Source organism: Trachypithecus francoisi, unplaced genomic scaffold, assembly GCF_009764315.1.
Source record: "Trachypithecus francoisi isolate TF-2019V2 unplaced genomic scaffold, Tfra_2.0 Lachesis_group8, whole genome shotgun sequence".
NCBI classification, from domain to species: domain Eukaryota; kingdom Metazoa; phylum Chordata; class Mammalia; order Primates; family Cercopithecidae; genus Trachypithecus; species Trachypithecus francoisi.
This window is the reverse complement of record NW_022681473.1, coordinates 107,531,816-107,544,540: the sequence shown is the minus strand read 5'-3', so window position 1 is coordinate 107,544,540 and position 12,725 is coordinate 107,531,816. Positions and strand designations below refer to the sequence as shown.

The 12,725-nt window shown below is 52.8% G+C and overlaps 2 protein-coding genes across 7 annotated transcripts; one reads left to right on the top strand and one right to left on the bottom strand.

Annotated features, from left to right (window-relative positions):
- Positions 1-1,601: 1,601 nt before the first annotated feature.
- On the top strand, positions 1,602-8,169 carry CCDC153 (coiled-coil domain containing 153). The gene is made up of 7 exons (XM_033208129.1): positions 1,602-1,672; positions 1,976-2,051; positions 2,480-2,551; positions 3,622-3,741; positions 4,581-4,673; positions 6,987-7,117; positions 7,370-8,169. The coding sequence occupies exons 1-7, from the start codon at positions 1,619-1,621 to the stop codon at positions 7,496-7,498; spliced, it is 675 nt and encodes a 224-aa protein (XP_033064020.1). The 5' UTR covers positions 1,602-1,618; the 3' UTR covers positions 7,499-8,169.
- Positions 7,568-12,577, bottom strand: PDZD3 (PDZ domain containing 3). 6 transcript variants are annotated; one of them, XM_033208122.1, is made up of 11 exons: positions 12,194-12,577; positions 11,870-11,900; positions 11,657-11,730; positions 11,131-11,342; positions 10,357-10,546; positions 10,119-10,255; positions 9,675-9,879; positions 9,268-9,464; positions 8,952-9,179; positions 8,614-8,814; positions 7,568-8,345 (listed from the first exon to the last, which is right to left on the bottom strand). In XM_033208122.1, the coding sequence occupies exons 1-11, from the start codon at positions 12,540-12,542 to the stop codon at positions 8,316-8,318; spliced, it is 1,854 nt and encodes a 617-aa protein (XP_033064013.1). In that variant the 5' UTR covers positions 12,543-12,577; the 3' UTR covers positions 7,568-8,315. The 6 variants fall into 6 exon arrangements, with proteins under 6 accessions (XP_033064013.1, XP_033064016.1, XP_033064015.1 ...); XM_033208125.1 differs by having other exon boundaries at positions 10,161-10,255; XM_033208124.1 differs by having other exon boundaries at positions 11,870-11,897.
- Positions 12,578-12,725: the final 148 nt, after the last annotated feature.

Here is a 12,725-nt window from a genome sequence, read left to right as displayed (position 1 = left end):
AAGCAAAAATGTAGGAAACTCAGGAGAAGGTCAAGCAGGTCCACTAGAGGGAGCCCCAACCAACTCTATGCTGCAGGGAGCCTCACAAAGCAATGTCTCAACACCTGTCTGAAAATCAACCCCACAAGGGAATGGGGAAATGTAGCAACAGATTAAGTCACTAGGAGAGAAGATAGCCATGTAAACACCCAGCTAAAACACAGGCTTTTCAAGAGCTACAAAATCAAACATTTAAAGATCAGGAAACTGATGCTGAGCAAAGTCAAATGGCTTGCCTCAGTTTACATATCCACAGTTGGGACTCAAGCTCAAATGTCTTGTCTCTAACCTGAGCACTTTCCTGCACACTTGCATCCCTCTAGGTCGGTACCCTAGAGTCCATGAGTCCGCTGTTCCTTTGTGTCTCATTTCTCTGAAGTGGGAAACGCCCTCGACTACCTACCTATTCCTGCACTTATTACCCTCATTCCACAGTGTACTGAAGAGGATCTTCAGTGCTTTGGGGGGTTTTGTTTGTTTGTTTGTTTGAGACAGGGTCTCCCTCTGTCATCCAGGCTGGAGTGCAGTGGTGCAATCATAGCTCACTGCTACCTCAACCTCCCAGGCTCAAGTGGTTCTCCTGCTTCAGCCTCTCAAGTAGCTGAGACTAACAGGTGTGCACCACCATGCCAGGCTAATTTTTTAATTTTTTATAGAAATGAGGTGTCACTGTGTTGTCCAGGCTGGTCTTGAACTCCTGGCCTCAAGTAATCCTCCTGCCTCAGCTTCTGAAAATGTTGGGATTATAGGCATGAGCCACCGCCCCCACCTTAGATCTTCAGTTTTAAACCTACTAATGTCATTTTGCTGATGGGACCTCGGGATGTCAATTGTCCAACATGGCTACTGTCAGTCCTTTTCCTCTGTATCAGCACAACATATTATCTCAGATGTGTACATCTGAATTTGGAAGTCTCCAAACTGCAGGCCATGTCTACATGGCAATGAATCATAACTAATCGGCCTCCAAAGCCCTTTCTTTTCTTTTCTTTTTTTTTCTTTTTTTTTTTTTTTTTTTGAGACGGAGTCTCGCTCTATCGCCAAGGCTGGAGTGCAGTGGCCGGATCTCAGCTCACTGCAAGCTCCGCCTCCCGGGTTTATGCCATTCTCCTGCCTCAGCCTCCCGAGTAGCTGGGACTGCAGGCGCCCGCCACCTCGCCTGGCTAGTTTTTTGTATTTTTTAGTAGAGACGGGGTTTCACGGTGTTAGCCAGGATGGTCTCGATCTCCTGACCTCGTGATCCACCCGTCTCGGCCTCCCAAAGTGCTGAGATTACAGGCTTGAGCCACCGCGCCCGGCCAGCCCTTTCTTTTCAAACTATACTTAGGATTTTGGGATAAGGAAAGAACTGACCCTTTGAGACCTTGATATTTTAAGCTTTGTGAGCTGATTTAGCCCATTCCACCTTCCTACGAACTCCATGTTTCCCAGTTGCCTGGACAACATACAGCCTCCCGAAACCCAACCTTCCAGCCCTCAGTCCTGCCCTCAAGAGAAATTTGCCACCAAGGATTGGCTCCCAGGACCCAGGCCCCGCCTCAGGCTCCTCGCTAGTTGGGCCTTTTCTCTGCCACTCCCCATGGGTGGGTCACTCCACAGGGAGCCCCAACACTGGCAGGAGAGTATCCTACAGGTAGGAAGAGAGGGTTGAGGATGATGGGAAGAGGGAGGGGAGCAGGTACAGGGATTTAGTTTATCTAAAAGAGAGTTGCGAGGAGTGACTTCTGTACAGTCAGCCTGGTTGAGAGAAAAAACTTCATCCTCCCCATTGACCCCAACCCTGCCTGAAGTTCCAAAGAGACTGTGAACTGACTTTTCTGAAGAGTATGAGAGACAAATTTGGAGTAGAACCAGGAGACTCCCCTGAGACTCCTGATTCAGTCAGGAAAGCATTCCTGTGTCCAGACCTAAACATAAGGTCCCCTCCTTCTCCCAGGACAGCAAGGAGATGCCACCTAAAAACAAAGAAAAAGGGAAGAAATCTGGGGCACAGAAGAAGAAAAATAACTGGGGTGAGTCATGGTGGATGGAGGTGCCCCCTGCTTCTCCATGTTCTGGCATGAAGACCATGCAGTGCTCCTCCAGAGAGAATTCAGCCTTCTGCATGACAAGATGGAACTCTCTTGACCTTCCTCTTTCATGTCCTTGAAGTCAGATGCAGGGAGCTGAGGAAGTGGGGAAATTGTCACTCACGCTCTCCTTTAAGCACCATCTAGCTCTGTGCCTGCCTAATATATTTGTCATGTGTATTTTGCATATCTGTTATGTGCTAGTCGGTAAGGACACAGTGCTGACTTCAGTAGACTCTGCCACCATGGATACCTCATTTAGCGGTCCTCAGGTCTCCTGTGGCAAAAGTGCAGGGTGTGGGTGAGAACGCAAGGAGAGTGAGGAATGCTGAGATCATGAAGAGCTGAGGCTCTGCCACTTGCCAAGGCAGGTGCAGATGTGGAGGCTGAGTCCAGGCACAGGCTGGTGGTGCTGGAGAAGGAGCTGCTCCGAGACCACTTGGGTAAGGAGGGTAGAAGCTGGCATGGGGGTGGGCAACAGGGCAAGTGAAATGGGGCATTTCTGTATCCTGGGAGATTGGAGAGTTGGAGATACAGTGGGGGGCTAAGTTGAACCCTAACCATCCCCTAGTGGAAAAAGACAATGAGAGAGGGGTGGGCAGTGAGAGTTGATAAAGGAAGCTTTTTTTTTTTTTTTAGACAGAATCTTGCTCTATTGCCCAGGCTGGACTGCAGTGGTGTCAGTGGTGTGATCATAGTTCACTGTAATCTCAAACTCCTGGACCCCAACAATCTTCCCACCTCAGCTTCATGAGTAGCTGGTGCATACCACCCTACCTGGCTACTTTATTTATTTATTTTTCTTTTTTTTAATTTTTTAATATTATTTTATTATTTTATTTTATTTTACTATCTTTTTTTTAAGACAGAATCTTGTGCTCTGTTGCCCAGGCTGGAGTGCAGTGGTGCGATCTCAGCTCACTGCAACCTCTGCCTCCCAGGCTCAAGTGATTCCCCTGCCTCGGCCTCCCAAGTAGCTGGGATTACAGGTACATGGCCACCACGCCCGACTAATTTTTGTATTCTTATTAGAGACGGGTTTTCACCATGTTGGCCAAGCTGGTCTTGAACTCTTGACCTCATGATCCTCCCACCTTGGCCTCCCAAAGTGCTGGGATTACAGGCATGAGCCACTGCGCCTGGCCCTATTTATTTTTCTTATAGAGACAAGGTCTCACTCTGTTGCCCAGGCAGGTCTCAAACTCCTGGCCTCAAGCGATTCTCCCACCTAAGCCTCCCAAAATATTGGGATTACAGGCATGAGCCACCATGCCGGGCTATCCGGAAAGCTATTTTGTACAGGCAGAACATGGAGAAAGTCTTTACTTCTTAATAATGAGGAGCCTGTGAGACTCTAGGGATAAAAAACAAAAACAACAAAACCCAGAGAGAGAATAAGAGGCTGGACGCCCCGCCACCAGATTTCTAGAGATGGGCAAAATTCATCAAGTTTATGGGGGCTGATTTAGTGGGCCCCAGCCAGTCCTGACTGTGGCTCTGGGACTGCTCACAGCTCTACGGAGGGATGAAGGCCATCGAGCCAAGGCTTCCGAAGACCAGCTGAAGCAGAGGCTGCAAAGGGTGGAGGCTGAGCTGGAAGGGTCCCGAAGTGAAGGGAAGGCCATATATGCAGGTGTGTGGTCTGTTGAGCAGGTGGGCAGGAGACAGGGGCCTGGAGGAAGACAACCAGCAGGGTCAGATGATGGCAAGGAAGGGAAACGAGGGCTTCCGACTGCCAGGCCTGGTCTTGGTCTTCCCCAAACAGTACAAATCAGGCAGGATCCTGCAGGAATCAAAGGCAGGTAGGTTCCTGGGATCCCAGGCAGGGGCCTTCCAGGATGCCTGGTGCCATGTGCTTGATGCTGTGTAGGATACACATGCAGTCATAGCCATCACCTCAACCATCCCATGGGAGGGGAGAAGGACTAGCGTCCCCATCCAAAGCTGGACTAGGGGAGGTGGGTTGGGCTTCCTTTCCCTTCCTCAGGTTTTCATGGTCTCCAGCTTCTCAGAATCACAAAAAGAACCAAGAAGACCATGGGCTGGGAGTGGTGGCTCACGCCTGTAATCCCAGCACTTTGGGAGGCCGAGGCGGGTGGATCACGAGGTCAGGAGATCGAGACCATCCTGGCTAACACGGTGAAACCCCCGTCTCTACTAAAAATGCAAAAAATTAGCCAGGTGTGGTGGTGGGCGCCTGTAGTCCCAGCTACTCGGGAGACTGAGGCAGGAGAATGGGGTGAACCCGGGAGGCGGAGCTTGCAGTGAGCCGAGATCACACCACTGCACTCCAGCCTGGATGACAGAGCGAGACCCCGTCTCAAAAAAAAAAAAAAGAAGAAGAACAAAGAAGGCCTTTGTGCTCCTGTTCCACTAGATCAAGTAGAGTCTTCCCCACCCACAACTTCATTTCCTTTCTCCATCGCTCCATCTCCGACCTGGGTCACTGGCGGCCCACTGCCCCCACCCCAGAGATGAGTCGCCAGTGCCATGCCCTGCAGGAGGATATGCAATCCCGCAGCAAGCAGCTGGAGGAGGAAGTCAAGGGCCTTCGGGGGCAGCTAGGTAGGTTTCCCCACCCCCCAAGCCCCTTGTCTCCAAGAGTTGCAGCAAGGGCCAGCATAAAGGGGCAGACTTCAAAGTCTCTGCTCCAGAAAGCTGCCACCTGGGCTCTGGGATCACTTTCCCCACTTTCACTGACCTCCACCACCGAGGACTGAAGCAGAGGGTTCAGGATGCCCAGAATCTCTGTTGTAAGTAAAGAAGAGGTGCCAGGCGCAGTGGCTCAGGCCTGTAATCGCAGCACTATGGGAGGCCAAGGTGGGCAGATCACCTGAGGTCAGGAGTTCGAGAACAGCCTGGCCAAATGGCGAAACCCCGTCTCTACTAAAAATATAAAAATTAGCCGGATGTGGTGGTGCACACCTGTAATCCCAGCTACTCGGGAGGCTGAGGCAGGAGAATCGCTTGAATCCGGGAGGCAGAGGTTGCAGTGAGCCGAGATCACACCATTGCACTCCAGCCTGGGCGACAGAGCAAGACTCTGTCTCAAAAAAATAAATAAAAATAAAAAAGAAGAGGTAGGCCTCACACCCCATTTCCTCCTCTCCAAGTCCAGCCCTACCTAACTCCCCACCACCGCCATGTCTCTTGTGAGCAAAACATATTCCCTTTTAGTTTAGCTGATTTCTACAATGAAACTAAGGGAAAATGTTTGACTTATTTACTTCTATATCTTCAAGACCTAGCACCCGGTAGGTCCTAAATAAGCGTTCACCAAATAAATGAATAAACACTCCCAATAAGCAAAAATATTTTTAAAAACTAGGAAGCCTTTGCTTCTCTTCTCTTGCCTCCTACTTACAAAATAATGTTGAAATATCTCAGCATGACACATGAGCTCTTGCACAATTTTGGTCTCAAAGTTTTCATACCTTAAAAATGCCTTCAGCCGGGCTCGGTGGCTCACCCCTGTAATCCCAGCACTTTGGGAGGCCAAGGCGAAAGGATTGCTTGAGGCCAGGAGTTCGAGACCAGCCTGGCCAATATGGTGAAATGCCGTCTCTACTAAAATTACAAAAATTAGCCGGGCATGGTGGCGTGTGCCTGTAATCTCAGATACTTGGGAGGCTGAATCAGAAGAATCACTTGAATCCAGGAGGCGGAGGCTGCAGTGAGCCGAGATCGCACCACTGCACTCCAGCCTGGGTGACAGAGTAAGACTCCAACCAAAAAAAAAAAAAAAAGCCTTTGGTTTAGCTATAGATGGCCAGGAGCTGCTTATCTACCATTCAGACCCTGGGTTCCTTTCCTAATCTTTGCTTTACCTCAAATTCCAAGTCAATCAATAACTCAATTGTTTTTGGTTTTGTTGTTGTTGTTTTTTGGGTTTTTTTTTTTTTTGAGACGCAGTTTAGTTCTAGTTGCTCAGGCTGGAGTGCAATGGCGCAGTCTCGGCTCACAGCAACCTCTGCCTCCCAGGTTCAAGCAATTCTCCTGCCTCAGCCTCCCGAGTAGCTGGGATTACAGGTGTGTGCCACCATGCCTGGCTAATTTTTGTATTTTTAGTAGAGATGGAGTTTCACCATGTTGGCCAGGACTCCTAACCTCAGGTAATCCACCCTCCCCGGCCTCCCATAGTGCTAGGATTACAGGTGTGAGCCACCACACCCGGCCAATGAATCAATGTTTACTGAGTACTTCCTGTATACTAGCTAGGTGCTTTGTCATCCATTAGCGTGTTTAAAGGTCACAGCATACTCCTGAGAGATGTGTCATTCTCTCTTTAAAGATGAAGACACCAGCTAGCCGCGGTGACTCACGCCTGTAATCCCAGCACTTCGGGAGGCCGAGACGGGCGGATCACGAGGTCAAGAGATAGGGACCATCCTGGCCAACATGGTGAAACCCCATCTCTACTAAAAATTAAAAAATTAGCTGGGCGTGGTGGCATGTGCCTGTAGTCCCAGCTACTCAGGAGGCTGAGGCAGGAGAATTGCTTGAACCCAGGAGGCGGCGGTTGCAGTGAGCCGAGATCATGCCACTGCACTCCAGCCTGACGACAGAGTGAGACTCCATCTAAATAAATAAATAAATAAATAAATAAATAAATAAATAAAAAGATGAAGACACTGAGGCTCAGAAAGAGACATGTCTGTGGTCACCTAGGTAGTAATCCGACTTTGGAGCCTTCTGTCTCCAGCCCACCATTCTCTGCTATACCTCAGTGGAGCTTCAGCTTTTACAGGGACTGCAGGAAAGTTGGTGATGCTGGGGGAGTCTGGAATGACATTCAAGGTCTCCTTTCCAGATACCTTTGGAGACTGGTCAAGGATAGAGTGTCACCATCCTGCTGTCTTTCATCCTGCCTGCCCCCAGAGGCATGCCAAAGGGAAGCTGCGGCTGCCCGGGAAGAGGCTGGACAAGCTCTAAGAGAGCGGGACCAGGCCCTGTCTCAGCTTCAGACCCACGTGGCAGACATGGAGGCAAAGTATGAGGAAATCTTACAGGTAAGCACCACCTCCTGGATCCCAGCCATCCCAGTACCCAGGACTCCCCCATGCCCACAAACCCCAGCTAGTATGATGACTGACAACCCAGGGGTAAGGAGAAGAAGTATCTTCAAGGGAGCCCTGCTCTATCCTGCGGGCAGAGAGGGGATACAGCCATGTGTACTGGGTAAGGAAAGCTTACGAACCAACCTGGGGCAGCCCTCACCCTTCCCTCTCTCTTCCTGGGAGCTGAAATATTGATGTCTGCAGGACAGTCTGGACAGGCTCTTGGCCAAGCTGAGAGCCATCAAGTCGCAGTGGGATGGGACGGCATTGAGACTCCATGCCAGGCACAAGGAGCAGCTACGCCAGTTTGGACTAACCCCCCTGGATCTTTGAGGCCACCAGCCTCTAGTCTCTAGTGTTCTCTGAGGCGCCAGCAATAAAGTGTCTTGATGTAGAACTCAGTAGAGCTGTGGGCTCTGGCCTTTTGGCAGAGAGGAGTGGATCTTTTTTATTTTTATTTTTATTTAGTTTTCTTATTTTTTTGTTTTGTTTATTTTTAGGAGTGGCTCTCATGCAGACATCTCAGTTCTGGGTTGACCCATTATCCCTGAGACTCAGTGATAGGAAAGAAATTTGACCAGGTCTCACCTTCTCTCCTGCAGAAGCCGCATCCCACCCCTTAAGCCTGAGGCCCTTTTGGTCCCTTCACACCACTGCCCCTTACCCCCACCAACACAAACACAGGCAGTCAGATTTATGGGGAACAGCCACTTCTATAACAAATGCAACGGTAACCAAGCACCACCCTCTGGCAATGCTAAGGCACCCACAGAGGGCAGGCATAGCTGGTCTCCAAATTTTTGCATTACACTCAAGGGTCCTGGAGTCATATCTAGAAAAGGTCCAGATGGCTTCAGTCCCAGCCAGACCCACAGCCACACGTTCATCCCTGGGATACAGCTCTCCAAACTCCCATATGACATCCTCTGGAGCCTCAGACTCCTTCAGGAACCTGCCTGAGGCCTCCAACCACACCCTCTGCTGGAAGGTGGGCCTGCAGGAAGGGAGGGAGCACCTGGGCCAGCCTGTGATCGGTGGTGCCTGAGTTCCTCCGGTCTGGCTTAGAGAGAGCAATCCTGCCTCCACCACCTCGGGCTGGAGAGTGAAGACACAGTAGCCCCTGAGTGTGTCTGTACCAAGCAGAGGTGCTCTACAGCAGATCCGAGGCCAGAGCCCAGTCCTATGCAGAGAGAGGAGGTAGAAGGTCATTCCAGGTGGCACCCAGAAGAGTTCCTTTTTCTTGCTCACCCCTGCCCTGCAATGCCCAGGAATGGGGCTTATTTCACAGGTCCTTCTGTCCCCACCTACCACAACCTGAAGTCCCAACCTGTATATCCCACACTGCTTCACCTTGTACCTCGCCCACTCTGCCCTTCTTTCTCACTCCTCCCTGCCCATCTGTAACTACTCACAGTCCCATCCGCTTCTTCTTGCTTCTTCTTCCTCACCTCTGCAGCCCCAGTGGGAATCCAGGCTTCCAAGCCCCGCAGAGACCTGGCTGCTAGCTTCAGGCAGAGGGGTGGCTCAGCCTCAGGCAGCTGCTGAAGCCGCTCCAGGTCATTCTGTCCCCCAACAGGATACCCGTTCACTTCCAGAATCACATCTCCCACTTGCAGCCCAGCCCGGGCAGCTGAGCCTCCGGGAGTCACCTGGTGGTGTGGGGGCATGCAGAACAGGGGACACCAGGGGAAAGTTTGCTGGCTTAAGGCTCTGGGAGGGAAGAAGAGGAAGACTGACCAGGCAGCAAAGGATTGAAGGGATCCAAGATGCATGGGGCATCAGTCACCTGGGAGATGAAGAGGCGAGGCCCACTGGCCACACAGCTGAGTCGGAAGCCATAGCCGCCACCAGGCCCAGGGTACAGGAAGCACTGTCGGGAGCCCAGAGGGACAGAAGGCACGCCTGTGTCTTCAAGCGAAGGGACCTCTGTCTCAACCAGTGAGGCTGAGCTGCTGCCCTGGGGAGAGGCGGGAGCCTCTGTGTTCTCCAAGAAGAGGAGTGGGGATAGGCGAACCTGGAAGGTGGCAGGTAGAGCAAAGCTGTTGGACCCAAGCCGTGCTCCACTCCTGCCCCAACCCTAGCCCCTGCCCCTCAGCACGCACCATGCTGAAGAAGCGGTCAGCCTCAGGGTCGACGACAATGAGGGAGACACAGGAGCCCTGCGCCTGGATCCTGGACACTGTCTCCTCATGGCCCAGCCCCTCCACGCTCTCCCCAGCCACAGCCACCAGCCGGTCCCCAGCCTGCATCCCAGCCTTCTTGGCTGGCAGTCCTGGGTCCACCTCCCACAGGAACTGTCCTGGGGCATACACATCCTCACTGCTCCTCTCCAGCTATCCTAGGCCACTGTGTGCACACCAGGGGACTGACCCCGGAGTGAACAGGAAGAGGCGACCCAGGGCCAGAGCTCAGTCAGGGTCACCTCTTCTGCGCACTGAAAGGTGTATATACACTTGTGTGCCCACCCCAAGGCCCACCTTCCCCCACCACCCCCAGGGCTCCCACTCACCAGGGTGACCGTCAGGGCCCTTTTCCTCCCGGAGCAGGAACCCAAAACCCTGGGGCCCTTTCTCTAGGTGCAGACAGCGGGGCTTGGTAGGCAGTGCCCAGCCCTCTGCCAGGGGTGCAGCCAGAGGCAATCCCAGCTGGCGACACTGTTCCTCCACCTCTGGCCCTGCCACCAGCAAGGTCACCTGCTGTCCACTCTGCCAAAGCTGTGGGGACCCAGCAGGGCATCAGCATAATACCTGGGCAGGGAGAGAAGAGGCATGCTCCCCCCACAGCCCCTCCTCCCAGGCACTAAGTGGAGCCTGGCACAAACTGTAGAGGGGCAGGATGGTGATAAAGGTAGGAGACCAGATAAGGAGGTGAGGTGCATAGGGGAGGAGGTGTCTTCCCGAAGTGGGGCCCAGGCCCAGACTGGGGGAGGAGAGTGGGAGACAGGCAGCCACACCTTCCTGGTGAGTTGGTTGTAAGTGAACTTCTCCACACTGACCCCATTCACTTCCAGCAGTCGGGCCCCAGGGGGCACCCCTGACCGCTCAGCTGCTCCTCCAGTACTTAGCACCAACCAAAAAGGACCCTGATTGCCTAGAAAAAAAAAAAAGCAAGTTCCAGTCTGTTGCCTGCCTGCCCTGAACAGGGACTGAAATCTCTCATCCTTGCCGCCCCCTCGCACCCTCTGGGCTCACCATGGGTGACACCGAAGCCAAAACCACCCTCATCTTTCACTATGTGGCACAGCCGGGGCCGGACCCCTGGGCCTAGGGTGGGACAGAGGTGGGCATCTTCTCCCAGCTGAGCTCGGGCCACGTCATGTGCATGCCGTGCCAAGACTGTCAGCAACACCCGAGGACCGCTGGCCCGGATGCGGCGTACCACCTGGACAGAGGGCACATGGGCGTGGGTTTGGTCTAGACCCTCTTGCCAACCCTCAGGACCTCCCTGGAATCCACATTTTTTTGCCATGGGAATAGGCTTTTTTGCTTTTTTTCTTTTCTTTTCTTTTTTTTTTTTGAGATGGAGTTTCACTCTTGTTGCCCAGGCTGGAGTGCAATGGCACCATCTCGGCTCACTGCAACCTCCGCCTCCCAGGTTCAAGTGATTCTCCTGCCTCAGCCTCTCGAGTAGCTGCGAGTACAGGCGCCACCACCACGCTCAGCTAATTGCTGTATTTTTAGTAGAGACAAGGTCTTGCCATGTTGCCCAGGCTGGCCTTGAACTCTTGACCTTGGGTGATCCACCTGCCTTGGCCTCCCAAAGTGCTGGGATTATAGGCATGAGCCACTGCGCCCAGCGGGAATCAGCTTTCTAGATGCCTTCCCCAACCTCTCTGACTTGGGCACTCCTAAATCCTGGGGTGTGGGGGAGTGAGGCTTGTGCCCTGCTGCCATAGTGCCCAGGGGACTGAGCAACCTGCTTCTCTATCTGAGGTGCTAGCATGCTCTCCCGGACCACAGCCTTACCACCGCGTAGTCTTCGTGTTCCACAACATCGTTGTTCACAGCCAGGATCCTGTCTCCTTCCTGAAGACCCTGGCGCTGGGCAGAGGTGCCTGGGTCCACCCTGCACACCACATGCCCAGCCCTGCCCAGCTCCTGCTGCAGGTGGAAGCCAAAACTCTTGCCCTTCTCTTTGCTCAGCAAGCAGAAGCGAGGCCGCTCCAGGCTCCAGGGATCTGGAGGGTGAGGTAGGCAGCAGAAAAGGGGGAGGAGAGGGCACAGCCCAAGTACAGGTTTGCCATGTGCCTGGCAGACCCTGTGTCCTGATACAAACAGTTTCTGCCTGGTTGGGTGTTGGGTGGTGGGGTGAACACCTCGTGGGCAGAGGGACTGGGACAGGAGAAGACGCCTGGCCCCTCCTATCTCTGCTCCCAACCAAGGCTGTTATCAGAGGGAGACCAAGTGAGTGGTTACCAAGGAGATGGGAGGCTGTGTGGAGTTGTGGTGCCTCCAGGGAAAGGGAATGGTTGCCAGTGGGTGAGGGAGTTACCAGAGGGGTCGTGGTCTTCGGCCAGTGAGAGAACAGGATTATCAACGCCCAGCTTTGGGTTAAACTTAAACTTCCTGCAAGGAGGCAGGGGAAGCAGGTACAAGCTGGCAGCTGGACTTGGGTCCCAGGATCTCCTTTAGGTGCTAATGGCAGTGAACCACTTCCCTGCCTCCGATTCTTTCTTCCCCTTGCCCCAACCTTCATGGCACTTACAGAGTTAATGAGGCTGTGTCCTGAAGATCTACTGGGCAAAGAAGTGGGTGAGAGGAGGAGAGTCACATTCTTTTCCCCAGATGTGCCTCTTCCATTGGCATAAACTAAAAGGACTCAGGGAAACCCCCAAACTCAGGGCATGCCCCCTCCATTCTGCTCCAAAAGGGTCTTCTCTTCTCACTGCCATACACACAGGAATACTGTGCGGTCCTCTCCCTTCCCCTCCCCCCAAGTCCTTGGCACATAAATCTGAGTATATCAGTACAGGGTGTGGACCAGGAAGACAGACATATCAACTCACTACTTTTCTCCTGACTTGTTTACCTGCCTCAGGGCTCCAAGCCCCAAAATCAAGTGTGCCCTGGTCCCAAAGCTTCAGCCTCCAAGTCGGCCCCCTGCCTGGCCCAAAGTCCCCTGCAGAGGATTTCTCCTGGCCTCCTACCTGCAGCTTTCTCCATAGCTGGATCAGCAACCCAGTGCTGGGGTAGGGACAAGGTTCATCACAGCCACTGACCCTCCCACCCATCCCCTCCCAGGTCCCGCCTCCTTGAAGACGCTGTGGAAGCAGTGGGGTAATGGTTAACAGGAGTGAGAGTCTTTTTTTTTTTTTTTTTGAGATGGAGATTAGCTCTTGTTGCCCAGGCTGGAGTGCAATGGCACAATCTTGGCTCATCACAACCTCCGCCTCCCAGGTTCAAGCAATTCTCCTGCCTCAGCCTCCCCAGTAGCTGGGATTACAGACATGTGCCACCACACCCTGCTAATTTTGTATTTTTAATAGAGATGGGGTTTCTCCGTATTGGTCAGGCTGGTCTCAAACTCCCAACCTCAGGTGATCTGCCCACCTCAGCCTCCC